The 23795-nt window shown below is 47.6% G+C and overlaps 1 protein-coding gene across 2 annotated transcripts; it reads left to right on the top strand.

Moving 5' to 3' along the window:
- The first annotated feature begins 861 nt into the window (after window positions 1–861).
- TTC1 (tetratricopeptide repeat domain 1) lies at window positions 862–20075 on the top strand. 2 transcript variants are annotated; one of them, XM_023936314.2, is made up of 8 exons: window positions 862–979; window positions 1755–2079; window positions 9899–9959; window positions 11050–11162; window positions 11367–11403; window positions 13191–13339; window positions 15288–15342; window positions 19480–20075. In XM_023936314.2, exons 2-8 carry the CDS (start codon window positions 1762–1764, stop codon window positions 19611–19613), a joined length of 867 nt encoding a protein of 288 aa, XP_023792082.2. In that variant the 5' UTR covers window positions 862–979; window positions 1755–1761; the 3' UTR covers window positions 19614–20075. The 2 variants fall into 2 exon arrangements, with proteins under 2 accessions (XP_023792082.2, XP_086708178.1); XM_086852052.1 differs by having other exon boundaries at window positions 978–1020.
- The last annotated feature ends 3720 nt before the right edge of the window (window positions 20076–23795 follow it).

Genomic DNA, 23795 nt, shown 5'->3' with positions numbered 1-23795 from the left:
CTCAAATTGTCAACTGTTGAATCTTCTGCTGTAAGCAGCAGTATTTAGGAGTTTCTAAAGAACAACACAAGTTCTCCCAGGTCTCTGGCTGTTTGAACCCGAGGGTGTTGGTCCATCCCCGGCACAATTCAAGCCTCCTCTTGGGCTCAGATTTGAAATACTTTAACACCTTTATTATTGTATGAAAGCAGAATGGGGTGTGAGGCTGAACAAGAGGAGGATCATCCCAAAGTTCCAGGGGAAAACCCACATATTCCTGAGCTGTAGAACCACGAAATGGGAGAAGCAGGTCCTGGGAACCTCAGGGGGTTTGACACAGCCAGGAGCTGGTGCCGCACCTGGATCAGAGGGAATTCCTGGGGTCGGTCCAGGCTGGGGATGCAGAGATGGAGAGTGAGATGGTGGCTGAGAGCTGCACGTGGGAAATGAACCCCTGTGCCCTGGGCTGATCCCCCGGCGTGGGCAGCAGGGAAAGGGCTGGGATTGTGTCCCTGAGCCCTGCTCAGGTGAGACCTCACCTGCAGAGCTGCCCCAGCCTGGGACCAGCACAGGGAGCACCTGGAGCTGCTGGAGACAGCCCAGAAGATGCTCAGAGGGACGGAGCAGCTCTGCTGGGAGGAAAGGCTGGGAGAGCTGGGATTGTTCAGCCTGGACAGGAGAAGCTTTGAGGTGACACAACTGTGGCCTCACAGGGCCTGAAGGAGCCGACAACAGACATGGAGAGAAATTATTTATGGCAGAGCAGTCCTGGGGAGAAAGAGGCCACTGGCGGCACGAGGCACCTGCCCTTATCTGCCCTCAGCTGTTCTTGGCTTTCTTCCTCTGCCCTCACCTGCGCGCCCTGGCGTCACAGCAGGGAACTACAGTCCCCGGCATGCCCCGCGCGCGCCCCCTCGCCCATTGGCTGTCGATGCCGGAAGCGGCGCCCACGTGCCGGGGGCGTGTCGGAAGCCGGAAGCCGGAAGTGCGGCTGGCGCAGGTGAGTGCGGGCCCAGGGCTCGGGGGGTCGGGCGGGGCCCGGTGAGGTCGGGGGTGATGGCCTCGGTCTAAACCATCCCCTCAGCTCCGGGCAGCGCGGGGCGGGCCCTGCGGACCGGGTCTGGCGTCCCGGGGGTCGTGGCGGGGCTGGAGGGGCCGCGCGGGGCCAGCCGTGCCAGCCGGGCCGGGCCGGGCCGTACCGTACCGGGCCGGGCCGTGCCGGGGGCGGTGTTTGGGCTCGGTCCCCCGGGGCTGTGCCGGGCTGCTCCCGGGGATGTGAGCTCGGCAATTCCCGTGCTCACGGGTGCAGGGCCCCGGGTCCCTGCACGGGGCATGGAATCAGGGGAAGTTGCTCTCGCCGCGAGAGATCCGACTTTCCCTTCGGGGTGTCAAGAGCACTTTAAAGATTTGTAAATGTGGATAAAGTAAATAAAGTTATTAAGTACATTTAGACGTGTATAAATACAAGGGGAGGGGGGGCAGAGCAGGGCCCGGGCCCTGCAGTGGCTGCAGAACACTGGACAGGGACGGAGCCCAGCAATCCCCCCTGCCCAGGAGGCAGAGCTGCCCTGGGCAGAGCCCGGAGAGGGGCTGAGTCTCCTCCCTGGGGCTGCTGCAGAGCTGCCTGGACACAACCCTGTGCTTGGGAATGCAGGAGGTGGCACCAGTGACCCCCCCGTGGTCCCTTCCAGCCTCAGCCACCCTGGGATTTGTTTGCTGACTAATCAATGATTATTGAGTGTTGGTCCTTTCTCATTTCCAAAACCCCCTCCCAGGTCCAGCATGGAAGAATTTAAAGATGCAAGTCCGCCTGAGGAGTTACTGAATCACCTGAAGCTGTCAGACCAGAAGTCTGCAGGGACTGGCCCCAGAGATGCCCAGCACCCCCAGAGCTTTGGAAGTGGCTGTGCCCCTTCCCCAGGCCAGGATCCCACTGAGGAGTGTTTCCATGACTGTCACGACTCCTTTGAGGCCAAAGGACCTGTGCTGGATGATGAAGGGAATGTTCAGGATGACGGGAGTAGCTCGAGGAAGCAGACAGAACTAGATGAAGAATACTTGCTAGAGCTAGAGAAAGATATGCCAGAGGAGGAGAAACAGGTAATGCAAAGCACAGTGTTGGGTGTGACATGATCAGTGTGCAGTCAGTGCCTGGAATGCTCTGGGGCTGACACAGAGGGACCTCTAAAGCCCCTGTGTGTCTGCTTTTACTGCTCTAAATTCCTTCTTTTAGCTAACCAGTGGTCGTGGCTTTCCTTGCTGCTCTTAATCCTCACATTCCAGGGCAGCTTTTGTGTGCTTTGGGCAGTGAGAGAGGTGGCTGTGACTCAGGGGTTACAGGCAGCAAAACTCTCCCTGTTGTTTACTGTCTGTGCATCCATTGGTTCCCCCTGGGTGCCTGCAAGGTGCTTCTCCAAAGTTCAGCAGATTTCAGGGTAATTTTCCTGAAAGGTTGGTTTAGGGAATCCAGAGAGTTGGGATTCAATTTGGATAGATCCCTGTGGATTATTTGGACTTTAATCAGATAAAAATACATTAAGTGGGATTGTTTGCTTTCAGTGCTGTCACATGGGTCAAACTCATCCTGCAGCAGGGAAGAGAAAAATGCAGTTTGTGTTAAAATAGAAGTTCCTTGAGGTGGAAAAGCAATATTGGGGAGGGACAACATGGGACAGAGTCTCCTTGAAGTAGGAGTGAGACTAAAAGTAATTCTGGTCTCTGCTGGACCAGGACCTCTGGATCTGTGTCTCAGTTTTGGCTCTAAATGGGCAGAAAGACGCTGCCAATTGTAATTTAATAATGAAGAATTGTGGCAGTGTCAGGAGGTGTTGTGGTGCATCCTTTGGAGGATTTTAGTCCAGAGCCAGGGAGATCTCTGGCACAGCTGTTTAACTATCCTGGAAACTTTTGTCCTATGTTTAATTAGAGTTTCCTTTATTGCAGAGCCCTGAGTATCTTGGGGGCCTCCCCAGGACTCCTCTGGGAATTCAGTGTCTTCTTCTTGTTGTAGGAGGGAGTTTGATTTGGGGGTTTTGCCCAAAACAGGCCATTCTCCAAATGCATCTCTGAGCAGAGGGCAAAAATCACCTTCCTTGACCTCCTCACACACAAAAATCATTTCATTGCCCTTGGGATTTTTCCAGTCTGAGTGAACAGTCCCTTTTTATTCCTTGTGTTTATTCCTGTTCAGTAAGGAGCACTGTCATCATGAGTCACACTGGGGCTGCAGCACCAGCCTGGGACTGGAGAGCTTCAGAGAAAAAGTGCTAAAAACTGGGGGGAAATCATTCAAGAACTAAACTCTAAAAGGAGCATCAAGCCTGGCAATTGGCTGTGTTAATTTTCGTGCTGTTCTTGCTTTGGGTGTATTTTTAGATAATCATCTCATTTTGCACATGGAGCTTTGCCTGCTGTCAAATGACCAAAATAATTGGGAATGTTGAATCTTGGCACTCAGCTTTGTGGAGCTCCACTGAAAGGGGCTACAGGAGTGCAAAATAACAAACTGGGAAGGTTTCCTCAGAGAAAGGCTGGAGGCAGCTGCAGCTCTCATCTTTCTGCAGGTTTATTTCCAGTGGTGTTGAGCAATTCTGCCCTTCAGAGTGTGGTTTGTGATTTCAGCTACCCAAACTGAGGGATTCTGTCTCTCACCAGCACCACCAGTACTGGATCAGCAGTTTTTTATGTTCCATGGAGAGATTTCTGAATGTTGCAGGTTTTCAAATGTAGGGTTTTTTTTCTCTAGCAAAATATTGTTGGTATCTCATGCAAGCAGAGCTGCAGAACTCTGAATGCAGAGCAGAATTAGGAGCTCAGACAGTTGTTACAGTCACTGGAGTGTCCCTTTCCATGATCCCCCCCTGGACAGGTCACTCCTCAATTGCTGCTCCAACTCTCCTCCTTGTACTTGCTACTGATGGCCATGAATTTATTTTTAAAAGTGAAACATTCTGTATATTCTGTTTATAAAAGATTCTGTTAAATGCTGCAGCTTTTTAGAAAAAGTTCTGCAGTCCCAGTCTGAAAACAGTGCTGTACATTCATTTACTCAGAGCTTTTTAAACCTTTTAAGTCTCCTCCTAATGACTCAAAAAGGGGTTTTTTTTTGAGAAGGGCAATGTGCAGCTGCAGCAAATGAGACAGAAATAGTCAGAAGTGGTTTTTGGCTGCTGAGGTGGGGAGCAGCCTCTCAGCAGTCCTTGCTGGGTTATTGTGAGCCCGTGCTGGCACATCTTGGGGTGAGTGGAGCACTGAGGGTGGTGATTCCCAGGAAAATCAAGCTGTACTTTTAGATCCAGGGCAGTGCTGGTTAAAACAGACCTGAAACAGGGGCCTGGGGCTGGCTCCTGGGGAGATGGACTGGATTTGGCTGCTTGTCTAAATAACAAAAACTCCCAACCATGAACTGCAGCACCAACCATAAACTGTGGGCTCGGGGCACAGGGAGAGCTGGATGTGAGCCCTGCTCCAGTCAAATTTACGGAGCTGCTCCTTCCTAGGTCAGGGTTTTTGTAACCAAAGCCCATTGTTGTGTTCAAGAGCTGAAATAAACGGGCTCTGTGGAGCCATGTTCTCCAGTAATGGGCTGTAGGAAGAGATCTTGTTTATTCTGGAGATGCAAAGGCAGATTCTGGTCCTGGCTCTGGGTATTTCTGTGCAGGTTCCAGCATTCCAGAGCAGAAACACTCACCTGAGCAGAGGCTGCTGCAGAGCTCAGAGGGAAGGAGCCAGTGAGTGATTGTGTGTTTTCTCTAATTACACTTCAAGAGCCCCATACAGTGAGATTTCTAATGTTAAGCAGCAGGAATTCCTTCCAGGGAGACAGCAGGGATACCCTGAGAAACGTTCTCTGCACAGAGAAGCAAAGTAAGAACTTGCAGGGATATTAAGACACAAACCTGTAAGAAGTGTTGTTGAAAATAGAGCCTGATGCCTTGCCTGGGCTTGCACCTCTGAGCTTTTGAAGGATTGAAATTCACCTTTACAGGGTTTGGTTGTTGTTTCACAAGGCTGCTGCTGCTGCCTCAGCAGGGGCACTGAGCAATAAATTGCTTTTGATGCATTCCAAGCAGATTTTTCTGGCTGGCTGTCAGTGACAGTGATGGCTTTGACACGGGGCTGCTCTGCAGAATTAATCCCAGGACACCCAGCAGCTGTTCCAGGGTCATTGTTCAGCCTCCCCAGTCCTGCTCTCAGGGACACCCTTTAATGAGGAGTTTATCCAGTGCAGGACTCCCAATCCCTCTGCTCCTCCATCGTGGCAGATGCTGTTCTGTCCCAGCACCTGGCATGGGGAGCTCCAATTTGGGATATCAAACCCTGTGTTCTGTAAGACATGGGAATAAATATCCAATATTCCTCCTGAGCAGTTCTTTCTCTGACCTTTCCATGTGCCCTGAACCTCCAGCTGGCTGGAATCACAATTCCTGTTCTGACAGCAGGAAATGTGTCAGCAAGACAAGCAAGAGAAGATTCTTGAGTGTCTTGTGAGCAGCTCTGTAAGAATGTGGTAGAACTTTAGGATTTTAAAAAATAGGATTTTTGCATGATGCCTGAGAGTGTTGCTGGGCTAAACAGTAAAATTTCATTTTTTTTAATGCTCCTGTTTTCTGCAAGTTCTAGGATATCTTAGAGAACATTTGCTTAGTGAAGACATTTCCTTCAAGCTGCCCCCTCCTCACCCTTCCTTTCCTCCCTTTGCCTTTGGGTTGATCCCATTGTTTTCCATAAAGGGAAGCTTCTGTATAGAATAAAACATCCTGTTACATTTCTGAGTTAAAGCCTGGAGAAGAACATTTGAGCAGTAAATCTGTATCTGCTGGAGTCATTAATTGCAAGAGCTGGTCACAATTTGAATAAAAGCTGGAATTATAATCTCCCTGTGTGATTTATAATTCTTTGAGTTTTAAACAAAACTCATTTGCTGAGTGACAGTTTAGTAGGAAGAGGGAAAAATCTCCCTTCGTGTCCCTTTGAGTGCTGCTGTCTGATTTGAGTCTTGTGCTCAGTTGTGCATTTCTCTGGCAGAGCCTGCTCCTGTCAGCTCCAGCCTTTTCCTCTTGTGCTGATGGATTTCTGGGCAGCTCCCCCTGCCCGAGGCTGCTCCTTGGAGCAGGAAGGATGACTGGCACTGTTGTCACTCAGGAACAGGCACACTTAGGCTGGGCTTAACTGGAGCTGGCAGCGAGGGCTGTGACCCCCTTCCCTGTGTCTGGCAGTGCTGCTTCCAGTTTTGTGGGATTTGGTGATTTGGTAGTAGAAAGAGTAAAGTTCTTTTCCAGGGAATCCCAGGGAGCAGGGACAGGCCAGGTCTATCCCTGCCATTGCCCTGCAACCTCCCAAGTGCAGCTTTGTGTGTTTTCAAGATTTAAAAAAGGGGGTTTGGGGGTGACTCCAACCTTAAACTGAAATCCAAACCTTTGGATGCAGGATAGAGCAGTAGCTTCCCAAAACTGCAGGGGGAAGCAGACAACTGCTAATAAATGACTGAGAAGTGGGACTGGAAGGTGAAAAATGCATTCCTGATCTGTTTAAAATTCCCTTTTCTGTGCCCCCTCTGAACTCCAGGAATTTGGATTTCCCTGGTTTTGGGGACCTTCCCAGGGGACTGTGAGGAACCTTCTCCAGAACTGGAGCCAGCAACAGTTCCCAGCAAAGGGAAATCAAGGGATCAATCCAAGCACAGGAGCAGCCAGAGGAAATGTTGGGAATGTTGAATACCAAAGTCACAAACTGAGGGTGTTGTTCCTTCAGCTCCCACAGTTCAAGGATTTAATTTCTGTTGTATTGCTCACTTCCCAAGGAAACAGGGAATATTTAGGCTGCTGTCTTCTCTAATAGCAGAGTAATGCTTTTAGTATTCTAAAAATTACATTTCATATCCAAATAAAATTTATTTATAATTATATAGTTATAAATAAATTCTATAAAATTCTGTTTCATATCGTGTTTTTTTCTTGTTAACCCTGAGTGTTTTGGCAGAGCAGCTGAGGTGCAGGGGCTGTGTGTGATTTAGGTTTGTACTTTATTGTCACAAGGCCAAAGCTGTCCCTTGTCATGACTCGAGATCATCTCCAGCAGCCCTGGCTTTGCCAGGCAGGTTTGGGTTAAATACTGATTTTTTTCTGAGTATGGGATTGGAATGCAGTATCCAAATTTAAACATTTCTAATCAGATCCTGTAAGAATAATCACCGGCTACATTCAGTTATTTCTTTTGAACTTCAAAAACTATTTAAACCACACCACAGTCAGTGCCTGCCATGGAATTTGTCATCTTTGCATTACTAAAATTCACAAAAAAGCCCAAACCTTTATATTTTGCTGCCATCAAAGAGCAGAAAATGGTAAACTGGGGAGTTGTGGCTGGCTCCAGGGCACGGAGCAGGCCAGGATGGCTTTTCCTGGGATTCCAGGATTCAGGCTGCCCTTTTGCCCTGCATTTGAACAGGTTATCCCAGCCTCTCCTGGAGCAGCCCAGCTGAAATGGAAATTGTGAGAGTTGTCTTTCTGTGTTAGGAATTTCTGTTACAGGAATGTCTGGATGGAGGAATAAATAATGGATTTATTTCCCACCCAGCCTGCTTTGCAGGGCAGTGCCTTGAGCGTGTGAGGGGCTCATCCATTTTTCATGCTTTTACATCTTGTGGAAAAGCCAGAGAAATTGGCTTTTAGATGTTGTTTCTTGGTCAATCACACCTGAAATGCAAATCCATTGACGTGCAGGAGGTACCCACAGACTTCACCTTTGTAAAAACACTTTGGACTCTCAGTTTGGAAATGAAACCCATCAGCCAGGGATATGTTGAAAATGTTGGTCAGGCTCTCACAGAAATGCAAGTTTTGAACCATTGCTGCTTTGCAGGGAGCTGAATAAATCACAAAATCATACACAGAGCTCTTCAAAGTGCTGCTTTCTTGGTTTTCCTTTTATTTTTTAATATAAAGCTGAAGCTTTCTTGCTGCAAATCTCTTTTTATGTTAGCATTTAATGCATAATTAGGGTAAACACGTAATATTTTTTAATTATTTGGATAAAATGAAACAAAGTATCGATCATACAGGTCAAACTTCTCATCCAGCATCCCTCAGTTCCAGGGTTTCTGGCTCAGAACTGGTGTGAGCATGCTGTAGTTGTGTTCATAATAAAAATCCTTTCATTCTTGTGGAGCTGTAACTGAACCCTGTGCAGCAGAGAGTGCTCATGGCACTGAAAGGCCACTTCTAAATAGGTCATGAGCAATGAAGTCAGTGGGGTTTGTGTTTCAGGCAGCCCTTCCCCTCACTGAGGGCAGGCTGTGGAGATCTTTCCAGCAGGATCCTCATCCCAGGCCTGCTCCATGCTGAGATGGAGCTGCTTTGTTCAGTGCCATCAAGTGTTGGGATCATTTTCACTCTTTATGCTCTGCAGAATATTTTAAAATGCTTTTTTTTTTTTTTGTGGGGCCAGGCAGGAATTTCCATCTGCTCCCTGGAAAATTGAGGTGTAGCAGTTCCACATTGCCTGTGCTGAAGAGCAGAATTCTGCATTACACAGAGCAATTGGGATTTTCATGCAGCCTGAAGTGTGGAATTTGTATGTTCATGTTTAGAAAGCAGCAAGTGTGACCCTTGGGGTGTTGTGGAAGGATTTGGGGGGGTTTGTCAGCCCTCCCTGAGCAGAGGCATTTCCTGAATAACTGGGCATGGTTTGTCTGCCCTGTGTCTTGTGGGGTTTCTGTAAAATGTGAGCAGTAGTGGGAACTGGAAAAGCTATTTAACAGGCAGTAGGAACAGATTTGATGGTCTGGGCGTGTATCAAAGGGCTCAGATGAGATTTTGCTGTGGAATTTTGTGTCATGACTCAGTGTCCTTCCAGTGAGCCTGGTCTGTTCTGGAGCTGGTGTCAGTGGTCAGGTGAATCAATTCCCAAGGCCAGTAAAAGCAGGAGGAGGAACCTGTGATTTTTGAGCTGTTTGTCAGCTCCTTGGCATAGCTGGGAGCTGGTGCAGTGCTCCACACTCTGTACTATATTTAGCTGTTTCCAAGGAGATGTTCTGTGTGATATTGATAATTGCATTAATCCTTGATTCACACAATCTGCAGGAAAGGAAACTGCTCCTTTTCCTACTGTTGGCTTTTTAATTGCTCAGTGATCTGTCATTTACAGACACCTCCATTGAAGTCCTTTGTGTGCTGGGAGAAAAAGCAGTGCTCCAAGGATGGGTTTTGCAGCACAGAATGACTCCTGAGCTCTGTGATGTTTCCCTGCTTTGTTTCAGGAATGTCTGCACTGTCAGGAGGTTGAAGGGATGGCTCGGTGACATCCTGAGTTTTCTGTGTCACAGGCTGAGAGCCTGAGCCCCTCGTGCCAAGGTTTCATGGTTGAAAACACAGCTCTGCTCACATGTGCAGTTCTCACTGGACAAAGAACCTGTTTCTGGGGCTGCACTCACTTCACCTAAAAAATCTTTGGGGGCAGAAATCTTTCTCAGCCTGGACCTTTTCCTTGAGCATCTCTGACAATAACTGGAATTGCTGAGGTGGAATTATTTCCAGCAAAACTTTTGAGACTTTACATTTAAAATATATTCTGCACAGTTGACCTGCAGTGAGTGAATGAAATGGAGTTGGAAAGGAGAAGCAAACAGCCAGCTAAAGGCTGATGTGTTGGTTTAAAGCATGGAAATCTCCATGGATGCTCTCCCTGCATCCTGGTGCCTGTGAAGTGGAGCTTTTTAATTGCCTCGCTGTTACACTCCAGTGTTTCATGGATATAGAAAGGATTTCATGTCACAGGGTCTACAAGCAGATCTTGGCATAGTTAAAACTCTTCAGGTTATGTCTTATTCTGCTTCCCTCCCATACTTTATTTGGAGCTGCAGCTGACCTAGTTGTTCATTTCAGTGAAATACTCTGAGACATTGTCTTTTCTTTTGTAGAAAAGAAGAAAGGAGAGCACGGGGCTGAAGGAGAAAGGAAATGAGCACTTCAAGAAAGGAGGTGGGTTGATCATCTCTGAGCACCCTGTGGATGTTAGAGAATCTCACATTAGTTCTGAGCCATCCTGGTGGTGCTGCAGAAAACCTTGAGGAAGCTCTCACACCGTCCTTGTTGAATTTTATCGCCCCTTTCATTTTTCATCCAGCTCTAGAGAAGAGACAGAGCTATCAGACCTCCTTCAGAGCTGTTTAAATCCCAAAGATTTGGATACTAAAGCAGGATTCCCATGAAAGCTGAGTGTTTACATGCAAACCCATGGATTTTGGACTGCCTTCCAAGAGACATGGTTTCTTTTACTAATCAAAAAAGGCTTCCCCAGGGCTCTGAGTTGGGCTGATGGTTGTGCTTAGAACTCATGCAAGATTTGGAGCTCTGGAGCTGTCTTGTACCTTTATACATTGCTTTTAATGAACAAACAGAAGGGGGGAAGTGGTTTTGACATCTGCCTTTGATTGAATCTGCTGGTGGGAGGAGGATTCCCAGAGAGAGCAGGAAATGCAGGTTCCTGCCTCCCTCAGTCAGCAGGACACAGGCAAGGAGTCTGTGTGCCCAGAGGAGCAGGCAGAGGCTGGAGGTGCCTCGTTGTGCCCTAAGGAAACACAATCCAGTGATCTCTGGAGGGCTTCAGGAGGGAGCTGCTCAGCCCAGGAGAGCCACAGGCCTGGAGTGCTGGAGTCTCATCCCTGAGAGCCCCTCTGGTCTTTTAAGTCAGGTGAGGGTGATGTGGCCATCAAAGCTTTCTGCAGCTGCTCTGAGCAGCTGCAGTGCAGTGACAGCTTTACACACTTCAGCCAAAGGGATTCCACCTCTGCTCAAAGAGGAAACCATTTCTGGGATGAGAATTACATCCTCATCCTGCTGCACTTGTTGCATTCAGCTCAGGAGTACATTTCTGCTTTTGTAAGCAGAATTAAGTCAATTTTAAAATAATTGATTGTATTTATGTACTTAGTGATGTTCTTTGAGAGCAGCTGCCGATTCTGGTGTCATATCACCGGATACTGGGAATTGTTTCCAAAGGAGTCTCAGCCCTGGGGTTCAGTGATTTGAAATAAATGGTTTGGTTTGGGTTTTTCCTGTTGCTCTGCAGACTATGGAGAGGCAGAAGACTCCTACACTAAGGCTCTGCAGATTTGCCCAGCCTGCTTCCAGAAGGACAGGGCTGTTCTGTTCTCAAACAGAGCTGCTGCAAAAATGAAACAGGTGAGTGTTGGTTTTATTCTGTGTCACACCTGACTGAGGCTGGCACAAATGCAATTATGATCAGAGCCTCCAGGACCATGGAGTCCAGGCTGTGCCCCATCCCCACCCTGTCCCCTGCCCTGAGCACTGAGTGCCTGGGCACCTCCAGGGCTGGGGACATGAAGAAATGTGACTTCAATCTAACAAAACTGTTCTGTGCTCTAGGACAAGACAGAGGCTGCCCTGAGTGACTGCACCAAAGGTATTTTTTTTTTTTCGCTCTGTGCTGCTCTTGTGCCAGATTTTTATACATAAATTGTGTCATTTAGTGCCTTTACTGCAGAGCTGTAATTTTGGGCATAAGGGTCTTTAAAGAGTTGAACAGAAAACACCTGATTTGTATTACATATTTTGTAAAATGTCTGTCAAACCTTTCCTATCTGCAATAATCTACTTTCTATTCTCTTGTACCATAAGGCTGCAGTTTGTACTTATTTCTAAGAGGAAAGTCTTTTCTGTGGAAACCATTTCCCACACCTGTGATTTCAAACCCACTTCCACCTGCCATCCCCCACAAATCCTGGTTTAATCCCAGATTCCAAAGAGCTCTGAGGCTTTACAGAGTTAAAAGCATTACCAAGTCCTTCTCCTGCACAGCTTTCGCTTTGTCACCAGGGCTTATGTTCCCCTGTTCCTGCCCTGCACAGTTCTCTCTCTGCACCTTCTGGTGGAATCAGTTCAGCTGTGCTTTGCTTTATTGCTTCCACCCACTCACCCACCCTCGAGTGTTTGTTAAACTCCCTGTGACAGCTGGGGAAAAAAATCCAAATTACCAATCAGAGAACTAATCCAGTGGCTGTGTGCCAGCCCTGCCTGCAGAGAAATGGGAGCTGTGCTTGCTGAAAGGGCTCCTGGAGGTACCAGATCCTCCCTGGCCTCTCTCACTGGGCTTTGCCTGGCTCTGGTGCTGCTGATTTCTGAAAAACACCTTGAATTTCACAGCGGCTCAGAGGGAATCGATGTGCTTTGAGCAGGGAGACTTCAGCTGCCAGGGCCTGATGCTCCCCAGGGACTGGAGCACAGCAGAGCAATTCAGTCACCTGCAGCTTGCTGACTGTGCCATTGCCTTTGTCCTTCAAGAGGAAATAAACTGCAATACTTCCCTGGATAATCCAAGATTTAATTGTCCCCAGAACCATTTTAATGGGCTTATAGTTATAAAATGGACAGATCTCTTTCTGTGATAAAAAATCCCTCATAGTCTTTCTTTCTGAGGTGAAACCTTTCACATTCCCTCTTTCTGTGGGTAAATCTTTCACATTCCCTGTTTCTGTGGGTAAATCTTTCACATTCCCTGTTTCTGTGGTGAAAAATGGATGAAGGAATTCTTGAGGAATTACCATGTGGAGGTGACTGCTGAGTTTAGCATTCAGTCTGAACTGCCACTGCAAACAGCCCTGCCTGCCAAGGGAGTGAGGGGAGGGAAAGCTGAGATTCAGTCAAGATGCCCCTCTCCAGCTCACAGAGCTGAAATCCCTGCTTGTGCATTCCCAACACAATCTGGACTGTTTGATATTAAATTCAGAAGAGCTCCAGAAATTCTCCTGGAGTTTGTCTCCACTTGAACTGAGATAAGCGTGGCAAGGCTGATTTTCCCTGCTGTGTGTGTCTGGAGGGAGATTTAACTTTAGCTGCAATCTAATAATAGCCACTTACTTGCTAAACACACAAAAACTGAAATATCTTGCAGGTCCTTAAAGTTCCTGTAGCATCACTTAGAATCCCTGCATGGGTAGGATTGCACATTTCAAGCTTTGTGATCATAAATCACTTTCATCTGTGAGAGATTGTGGACATTAAATGAAATATGATCATGAGGCTGTCCCAGGCAGCTGTTTCTGAATTCTGACTTAGCTTTAAGCTGTGCCTCTGCTTGATCCTGAGTTACATTCTCAGGACAACTTACAAATGTAACACACACTTCAGAATTCATTTGAGGGGTGGAGAAATGTTTCAAGTACAATTCTGGGCTTTGCTTTTGTTTTCCAGCTGTGGAATTAGACCCTCACTATGTCAGAGCTTTGCTGAGAAGAGCAGAACTCTATGAGAAAACAGAAAAATTAGATGAAGCTCTGGAAGATTATAAGGCAGTCCTAGAAAAAGACCCATCAGTTCATCAAGCCAGAGAAGCTTGCATGGTAAGCTTAAGCCTTTCAGTGAACTTTGGCCTAATTTATTTATCATTATTTTAGTTCAACTTCATACCAGTGAACCTGCAATGGATTCTGCCTCAGAATGAAAAAAAACCCTCATGTGCATCACCTGCAAATTTGCCTCTAAACCTACTCTGAATATGTTGTTACAAAAATCTTTTTGAAAGGCTTAATTGTTCTTAGTCTCCATTTGGGAAAATAAATCATTAGCAGTGATTCTGCCCCCCTTTCCCCCACACTGTGGTGTTGTAAGTGACAGATTAGGAACAGCTTTTATGGCATATTAGGCAAGAAACCTTGCCTGGAATGATTTCCTGGGGGACTGGATCAGTTGCACTGATGGCAGAAAATATTCTGCTTAACTGTGTGAGTGCTGTTGGTGGTGAGGGGTGATCCCATCAACAGCTGAGCTCCCATCAAGGCCCTGCTGCCTCTGGAGCTGGGCTGGGGCTTCCCCTGGGCCAGGAACAGCCCCCCAGGGAATGGGAACAGCCCCAAGGGCTCCAGGAAGGTTTGGACACCACTGCCAGGGATGTCCAGGCTGGGATTGCTGGGGGGTCTGTGCAAGGCCAGGAGCTGGACTGGATGATCCTGGTTCTCTCTCCCCACTCAGGATAATCCAGGGTTTTGAGTCAGAGCCTCAGGGGTGGCTGGTTCTGTTCAGGCTCTTTGGAGCCCCTGCAAGTGCAAACACTGTCCTTGGACCTTTGCAAAGCCAGGATCTTCTCTCAGTGACTGTGCCCTGAGAATCCCACAGGAGCCCTTGCCCAGCCCCAGAAGGGAATCTCCAGCAGTGCTGCTGCTCCTCTGGCCATCCTCCAGGCCCAGTTCAGAGTGATCAGTGTTTATTCCTGATTTCTGTGCCTGGGCAGTGCAGAGGGTGGGGGTTACACCCTTCCTGCTCCCTGCCCTCCCTTGGCAGAGCCCTTTGGACAAAATGCCCCCAAGTTACCCTGCACTGGCATTTGGTCTGTTCTGCCTTGAGCTGGTTCCTGTCAGATTTGAGGGGAGAAGCAAAACTATTGAGACTGAAGCTTAAAACTCCCACCTTGAAAACCTGTTAAGGAAATCCTGACAGCCATAATTTTACACTTTTCAAATATTCATCATAAATCTCTAATTTCATAAGAAACTCCCCCCAAGCTTCAGCTGCTGACTCCACTTACCTGCTCTAACCCAGAGGAGGCTGAGAGGCTGAAAGGTAAAAGTTTCTGCTTTGCAGGAATGTCACAGGATCTTTTCCCCCTCACTGGTAATGAAAATGATGCCTCAAGAAAATCTGCAAATTGGCTTCATTCACAGTTAGAGCAAATCTTCGTCCTCCCTGCCCACAGGAATGATCTCACACTGCTCTAGGGAATGTCATGACCCCGCTAAATGACGGATTAAAATATGAAATGCACAATAGTTCTTTGATTCCTGATTTGGTACCTGCTCCAATACTTGAGCACTGTTTGTATTTCAGGAGTGCAGAGCTGGGGTTCTGATTTCAATCCTCAGTTATTTTTGACTTTTTCAATGCCAGACTAAACAGTTTGGAATTATCATGGTTTGTGGTCAAATCATCCCTATTGCTGCTTTCCCAGAAAGTTTCATCATATGGGAGCAATGGTTAGCTTTGGGTTTTCCCAGGTGTGTAACTCCTGGGAGAATTTCAGCTTCCACACAGTTTTTGAGGGATTTTAGGGCAGATATAAAGTGATTTCCCAGAAGCAGCTGCACTTTGGAATAAGTATCACAGACACCAGATAAAAATGAGTGTCCATAAGGACATTCCTGGAGTGGGAAGTGCTGAGTCTCTGGATTAGCAATGTTCAGAGTCTGGAGTAGGAGCTGCACAAATCAGGATTTGTGACTCTGTCACTGCTGATGTCCAAAATGGGAGCACTATTGAAAGCAAGGATCTGATCCCACTTTTTCTCTCTTTCCACAGAGATTACCACAGCAAATTGAGGAGAGGAATGAAAAATTAAAGAAAGAAATGTTGGGTGAGTAGCATGTACTTCCATAAAATCCTTCACAATTTACTAGAAAAAAATGCATTAATAGAATCTGTTGTATAAAATTTAAAGGAGGTAAATCTGAAAAGAAATATTTGTCCAGTGTTAAACAAAATTCCTGATTTCTTTGTAGTTCTGAATTGCTTGGTTTCACCTACAGTAAACTGAAGACAAGGAATTCTCCCATGCAGAAAAGGCCATTAGTTTCATTTAAAGAAAGAAAAACCTTCTAAAACAATTTCATATTGATTTATGCAAGAGCTGGGGAAAATGGTTTGACACAGCCCAACTGCTCAGCCCTTTCTCCCTGCAGACATTCCCCTGAAAGGGATGAACCAGGGCTTTCACTAAACCTAAAGGAACTCCCCCAGCTGGAATAACTGGGGATGTTTGATCTGGGGGCTGAAGAAATAAATGTGATTCTTTCTGTAGCACTCCCAGCCCAGAGACCTCCAAGTGTTTGTGTTTGCCTTGATTTATTCAGCATTTCATTGCTGTTTGGTTGGAGGCTGAATTGGACCTAGCCAGGGATAGCACCAGGAGTGGAATTACATTTCCTAAGGCAGTGTTTGGTGGGAAGGGAAGGCAGTGTTTGGCTGCTCTGCAGAAAATCAGGTTAAACAAACTCAGCCTGTCTTTCACACTGATTCTTGATACATTTGAGAAGAAGAGACCATTTCAGCTTATGCTGATGTTTTTCTGTCATTTCTTTTCTGATTTGCTCTGGCTTTGTTCTGCTCTGACCTAGCAGAGTGTCAGTGCAGAGCTCTGCAGGATCAGAGTCTGCTTCCCCCATTGTGCTGAGAGCAAGCCCCAAATAAAGCAGGTCAAGGGTGATGGGGCTATAAATAAATGACAAATGCAGAAAATCTCCAGAAGGATCAGGCCCATTGGTAGGACATGGGATGGGTTTCAGCACAAAGTAATATGAAAATAATTCCTGATCTTTGCTGAACTCTAAAGGACCTCACTAATCACAAGGGATTTGACTGGAACAGTAAATCCAACCCTAGTTCTGCACTGCTGTTTTTTTCCTGGATATCAGACTAGGTGGGATCTCTTTTAACAGTGTTAATACTTTAAATGTGGCAGTTGGGATTTCAAAACTGAGCTGGGCTTTTGGGAGCCACTCCAGACTGTTTCTGTTGGGATTCTGGAGAAAGAAATCTCTTGTCAGTGATGTGACACAAGGAGAGCAGGGTGGGACAGCACAGAACCTGTGTTCACCCCAGCCCCATGTGTGACAGGATTGTCACAGCTCTGGGGCAGTGACACTGATGTGGTGGCACTGGGGCAGGGGGATGAGCTCAGCCCTGCCTGAGCTCTGCTGTCACACACACTGAGGGCTTTCTACAAAACATTCTCAACATGAAGTAAGAACTGTGGGCAGCTCCTTCTCATGAATATCCCAAGATTCCCTGGATGCTGCTAAGGGAGGCAGGGGTGATGCCATGGAGCTGCCCCTGGAGGAAGGAAACACTTCCCAAGATTTGAAACTGTGCAGCTCTGTCTGAGGTCAGGGGAAAGCCCTGGAGGGAGGCTTAGATGGGAGCTCTGGAAGGAGTGGGAGAAGAGAAACTCGATGGGATGTGGTGGTTCTGAGATTCCTTTGGATTGTTTTGTTTTACAGTGAATTTGTTTGAAGCTGTTCCTACTTTTCCACCCTTTCTGATGGCATTTCCCACTGCCAGGATGGACCTGGTGCGTGGCACTGTGACTGGAGCTGGGTGACAAGGGGGGGACAATCCTCCCTTCCCACGGGGCAGTTCAGGTGCCTGGGTTATATTCCATACTTTTGGGCTCCAGGACAGCATGTCTGAGGCATCCTGATCATTCCAGGCCAGGCCTGCTGCAGGAGCACTGACACTAAACTGAAATTAGGAAAAATGTCCCAATTTGTGCTCTGGCTCCTCTGGATATTGAACTCATCCTCAGTCAGTGAATTGGCCTGTCCTGGTTTTGCTGAGCTTTTATTCTTTCAACTCAAACAAGCCCTGGGTTGCCCAACCATCTCCCAGTGTCATGAAACAGGAGCTGTGTACAAACAAACCCAGATAAGTGGAGTGCATCCTCCTCCTTCCCAAGTGTGTTTCCTGTTTCCCAGGGCTGCAGCTCATTTCTGTCAGAGGCTGAACCCTTTGTGCAGTATTGTGTGTAAATAACCCAGAGCACACATTCCTGCCTGGATTTTCCTTGTGGGCCATGTGACTGCCAAGGCTGATATCACCAAAAAATCCCATTTTGTGGCCAAGCCAAGCCCACTCGTGCTGTGTGTCCTCGAGGATCTCCCTTTTCCAGGGCTGACACTTGTATTTCAGTTATTTCCATGGTTTGATCAGCTCCTCTGCCACTGAAGTTTGCTCAGGATGAAGTGAGCTGGACTTGGAGCAGCCTTGGGAAGGAGCTCTCAAATCCAAGTGACTTTTCCCTCTGTACTTCCATGAGCATCCTCTGCCTCAGTGACTGAGGATGTGAACAGTGACCATTTTCGGGGGGGGGGTTGTATTTCTCTCCTTAAAACCAACCATTTCCAGTCTTGTTTAGAGACTTTTATAGTCATTGTGATATCTGGGACCACTCCTCTGGGGAGAAGGTGTGAGCTTTAGAATGGTTCTAGCAGTTTGGAAGCCAGAGCACCTTACCTGGGCCTTCCTGCCTAAAGGATTTTTCCAGCTACCTGAGATCAGCAAAGATATTTATTAGGCTTTGTGCCTAAAGAATTATGGGTTGGTATTTTTTAATATTGACAGTTATGTTGTGTTTGCAGCTGAGCTGCTAAACCCCAACCCTGCACAAGGTGAATTTAAGACATTAAACCAGAGCCAAATTACAGTTCAGTCCTCATTTACCATTTAGGGAAGGGAGAGGGATTTGCCCTTGCTCTTTTAATTGCTTAAAAATGTTGGTAACACAAGAAGTTACACAGAGAGGAGACCTCATCAGGACATTTGTCTTTTCTCCAAAATAATTCTTTACACAAGCAATATGGAGCTTTTCAACTTCCAAACCCCACATTAACACCGGCAACTAAGCCAGAATTGTTGCCAGAAAGACTGAATAGCAATTAATTTTGGCTGTTACATCTTAATGTAAATTGTGAGTAATCTTTTCCTGCATCTGCCTCTTTCAATAGGGTGTTGAATTGCAGTTTAGGTGAGTAATGAATCACAGACTTCTGAGCCCTAAATTGATTTTTACAGTTCTGATTTCTTCTTAACCTCTGAATATTTGCTTTGGTGAAGAACCTGAATGTGCTGGAGGTGCAGGTGGAAAATAAACAGGGTGTGTTAGAAAGAAAAAAGAGCAAAATGGGTGAGAATAAGGGCAGAGGGAGGAGAGGGTGACCCTGCTTGGGGACAGGGGGTGCTGGAGGCTGGGCAGCCTCTGCAGCTGAGTCCCAGCTCCACGTGGTGCCTTTTCCTTCCTCCCAGCACAGGCTCTGAGGGAGCTTTTCTTTAGGAGGGGATTGCAGTTCACTACAGCCCTTAATTTAGGGCTGAAAGGAGCTGTGGGAGGAGGAGCCAGAGCTTCCCTACAATGCTGGGTCTGTGTGTGCCAGGACAGCAGCAGCAGCTCCGGGCTGGAGTGCCCTGAAAAGCCAAGGCTTTCTTCTGCCTCATTAACAATTAATTCAGTGTGGCTGCCCCAGAGCCTGCCCAGGGAGGCAGAGAGCAGGAAGGTGAGCTGGGATGTGCTGCTGGAATTCTCACAGAGCCCCAAATCCCTGCTGTGCTGGGGAGCTTCTCCTGGGCACTGCTCCAGCTGTGGGGTGGATCCCACGGCAGTCAGGGTGTTCATGGGTTTGGAAAAGAGCAAACAAAAAAAGGATGTCCTTTTGTTGTCCTTCTCCTCTTACAGCTGTAGCAAAATTCATTTCCCAGAGTCAGGAATCACATGAGATCCATACACTGACAGGACTTTATTAACTCACATACTCTGTGGATATTTAACAATGATTTTTATTTCCTGCTAAGAAATATTATAAATATTAACAAAACACAGAGATTCCCTCAGCATTTAGCTGTGATGGATAAATCAGCAGGGCTGGGCTGTGCAGTTGGGTGTAAGTCCATGGGAGTTTCCCTGTGCTCAGCTCTCACCTGCTCTTTTGGGATGTCATTGCAGGCAAACTGAAAGATCTGGGCAATTTGGTCCTGCGCCCCTTTGGCCTGTCAACAGAGAACTTCCAGGTCAAACAGGATTCATCAACTGGCTCCTACTCCATCAATTTTGTTCAAAACCCCAACAACAACAGATAACATGGATTCAGTGTGGCTCTGCACATCCCATGCCAGGATCCAGCAAACCAACACCCTCCACCCCCAGGGGAAGGGGAGACTCAGCAAACTCATTTCCCAGCTTGTGAAATTATTTGCAATGTGGATGTAAAGCAACTCATTCAACTTCTCATAGTGATAACTGTGTCCAGTGTGTGATTTTTTTTTTTTGATTTTTTTTTTTTTTTTATATATATTTTTTTTCCCCTTCCCTTGAGGTGTTTGGTTTTTCCAAGAGACAGTTCCTTGGTTTGGTCTACCCAGTGCTGGCAGCAGCAGCTCAGGGGAATCCAAAGGCTGGAATAAAGGCTGGTGGTGTCCTGGGAAGGGGGAAATCCAGCAGCAGCACTGCCCCACCCTCAGCTGGGTGGGACTGGCACCCCCTTGGCCACAGCTCTGCCCTGGAATCATGGATCTTGTAATAAAGGCTTGGGATTTCTGCTCTTTGGGTTGTGAGGTTCTTGCCTGGGCTGAGCCCTCCCCAGGGTGGGTTTGGCATTAAATAACTCCTTGCAGGACATTCATGGGAAGCAGTGGGATTTTTGGCCCTGCTTGCAGTGGTGTTGTCATTGAACTTCCTGCCACCCTTCCAGCAGTTTGTTTACTGGGTATTGATTTTTATGAAGGCAACAATGACATTTTGTGCCTCCCTCTCTATCTGCACACCTTGTAAAGGTATCTTCAAATGAAACGTGCTTGTCTGAGATCCATTCATGTTGCAGGGATCCACAGTAAATGGACCTGGAGGACTTGAAAGTGTTTCTAGAATGAGATGGTATCTGAGGCTCCTTTCAGCCCAAACCAGGCTGTGATATAAATATAAATATATGTGTATGTATATATTTATATGTTGTGGTGGTTCATTCAGGTTTTGGAGAAGGTGCCTTTTGTAATTCCTGCTTTCCTGGGTTTTATCAGTGCTGAAGTGTTTGCATTGGAGGCGATTTTGCAGTTGTCTCCATGCAGATTTCAGTACATGATTTAATTAAATAATTAGCAGTGGCTGCCTTGGCTATTGGGTGTCATCTCCAATTCATTTCAGGAAGTCTCTTTGTGTCTGAAATTGAGGAGCTCCAGCCTTTCACTGAAAGGAAAAGCCTTTCCAAACACAGCAGGTTTGGTGCTTCAATGTCATTTTTGTCTCTGCAGCTGTGCAGAGTTTTTCTCATTGTCCTGCTGCATTTTTAGTTTAGTTTTAGTTTAGAGCTGGGCCTGGGGTCAGATGAGCTGTGAAACCTCTGCTGCCTGAGCTGAGCTCTGCAGGGAGGGCTCAGTGCTTTGGGATTAGTAGAAATGTTAAAAATCTTCCCTAGAACCTGGAGCACTGCAGAGCAAAGGTGTCCAGGCTGCTGCAGGGAGCCCTGCATCACCAGCCCTGCATCACCAGCCCTGCTTCCACTCCTGCAACAGCCCAGCACACCCCCTGCATGTGCAAAAATGGAACCATTTGGAGCTGCCCTGCATGCTTCACATTTTTAAATGTTGAAATTCTTTAACATTTCCTTGCTCTGAGCAGTGGATTTCTGTCCCCACTCACCCGTGGGTGCCTCTTGTGCCCGGTTACACCGGGGGCCTTCTCCAACCTGCTGCTCCAGGGCTTCTGTTCCTGCTTCACCCCCTTGGAGGCCTGGGGAGCTGCAAATATTCCATCTCAGCTGGAGACTGGGGGATTTCTGGGAAATAGAAGCACAACAAAGCTTTTGAATTTCCTACCTGCTGTGCAAACACATCATCAAATCATTGTGCAACTCCCCTGCAGGATGGCTGATGTGCACCTGGAGTTTTCCAATGAAGGGAAGGGCAAAGGAAGCAGGACTGCAGCTGATTAGTGTTTGGAGTTTAATTGGATTGTGTGAGAGTCACTGGGAATTGGGCACGCTGGTACTGAGGGCTCAAACCTCCAGGTCATCCCTCCCTCCCTCCTCAGTGCCACACTCCAGCTGGACCAGAACCTCTGGCAGGTGTTATCTGCCACCACAGCAAGTTCTCCTCCAGGCAAAATTCCAGTTAATTGCCCGAAAGTCCTTTTGCATTGTCCAAATCCTGAACAAGTGCATGTATCTTGCTTTTCATTTTTAAGTGTTTTTTTATGTCTAAACCAGCTGCCACCAGTAAAACAAATGGTGCCTCCTCCTGGTGCCACTGGCCACACCTCAGGGAGTGCCAGGGAATTTTGAGTCACACATGTGGGATTTACAACCTCTAATAGGAAAAAAACTGTTTTATGGAACACAATCTTTTAAATATAATTGCTCTTAAACCAAACAGTTCCTTGCTTAACTGTTCCAACAGTTACTCACCCTCCTGGTAACCAGCACGTGCCTCTTTCCCAGCCAGAATTGTCCATCCTCAGCTCCCACCTTCGTTCCTCCTTCCTTTGCCTGCCAAACACAAAACCTTTCAGTACCTGGCCTTTCCCCTGAGGTGTCTGCACAGAAATAAAGGGAATGATGGTCTTGTCCATGAGCTGGATCAAGTCTCTCCCTACAAAGAACTTTCTCCAGGATTTCCATAACACTTGTGGTTCCATTTTTGGACACCAGAACTGGGATTTGTCTCTGTTTTATGCAGAGGTTCTCACTCCTCTGTTTCTCCCCTCAGAGACTTTAATCGTTTTGGCTGCAGATGGACTGAGGTTTAGAATGAGAGATTGCCAGGATGGTTTGGGCTGGAAGGGACATTAAAGCTCATCCATTAAAGCTCTGCCGTGGGCAGAGACACCTTCCTGAGACCAGGAACACTCCTGAGACCAGCAACACCTTCCTGAGACCAGGAACCCCTTCCTGAGACCAGGAACACTCCTGAGACTAGAAACACCTTCCAGAGACCAGGAACCCCTTCCTGAGACAAGTTTGCCCAAAGCCCTGTCCAACCAGGCCTAATTCCAGACTCTGCTCGTGAGTCCCAAGGCCTGGCCCTCAGAGGAGCTGAACACCTGCAGTTCCCTCCATCCCACCAAAGATCTGGAACATTTAACATCTCTTAAAAGATAAAAAAGCAGCTCCCCAGTTCACATCTTCGGCAGCCAGAGGCCACACTCCAGGGAAGGGTCAGTGGGACTGACACAGGCCCAGCACAGCCGATCCCTCCTGCCCAGCAGGATCCAAAAATCCCCCCCAGCTCATCCCTTGGGATATTCAGGATTTGACAAAGCGCTGAGTTTTGAAGCCAAATCCTTCCCTCCTTGATTAGCACAAAACTTCCTGGGATCTACCTGCCCCTGATTAGCACAGCCCCAGCCAGGGAGAGAGGAGAAGCTGCTGGTCACCAGTTCCTAGGCTTTAATTAGCTGTGTTATTCCCAAGGGATTACTGCTGCAGCCAAGAACCAATTATATCCCAGTGCCTCCTCTCCAACATGGGCAGAGATGCGCTGGGGCACATTTAATGTGCAGCATTCATACGTTGCTCATTCACAAGCTTTCCCTCTTTGGACGAATCCCAACATTTTCTTGCTCAGCAACTTCATTTTTCCCACCCCGGGCAGGGCTGTGACTGCTGGGGGGGTTTGGGCAGCCCTTGGCACAGGAATTGTGGCACTAAGCCAGAGGCATCACTGCCTACCCTGACAAAGATTAAAGGCTCTAAATCAACTGAAAATTAAAAGAAACCCCCTTTTTCCTGATTCTGCATGTTCAGTGGGATTCTCCCAATTGGAAACCATCTGCAGCTGCAGCCTGGAATCCCCAGAACTGCACATTTCTCCCCCGCTGTTTCTCAAGGAGACAATTTACAAACCCTGCATTCCCTAAATGGATGCAGCAGGATTAGGTTTGCCTTTCCTGGCCCTGCTCCAGGCTCCCAGGACTCCCTGCCTGGTGTCCATGGGCTCCAGGCAGTGTCCAGGAGGGCGTCAGGCTGACCAGGACTGACCAGGACTGTCCCCCCGGCAGCCACAGAGCCGGGAAGGATCCAGGAGGGAGTTGTGCCTGTTCTGGGGAAGCACAGGCTGGTTTTTGTTCCTCTCTGGTGAGTGAGCTGCAGCATCCCCCTCCCTGCAGCCACTCCAGGGATCAGGGATGGCAGGAAGAAGGGGAAATGCTGTTATCTCGTCTGGGCGGTGGCTGCTGGAAGAGCTTCCTAAATGTATTCCTGAGTGGTGCTGGCAAGTGCCCAGCAGGGCCCTGGAGAGGCAGCGGGGCCAGGGCTCTTCTAATTGCATCTG

Source organism: Cyanistes caeruleus, chromosome 15 (genome assembly GCF_971803275.1).
Source record: "Cyanistes caeruleus chromosome 15, bCyaCae1.hap1.1, whole genome shotgun sequence".
In the NCBI taxonomy this organism is placed as follows: Eukaryota; Metazoa; Chordata; class Aves; order Passeriformes; family Paridae; genus Cyanistes; species Cyanistes caeruleus.
This window is presented reverse-complemented; position numbering and strand designations above follow the sequence as displayed.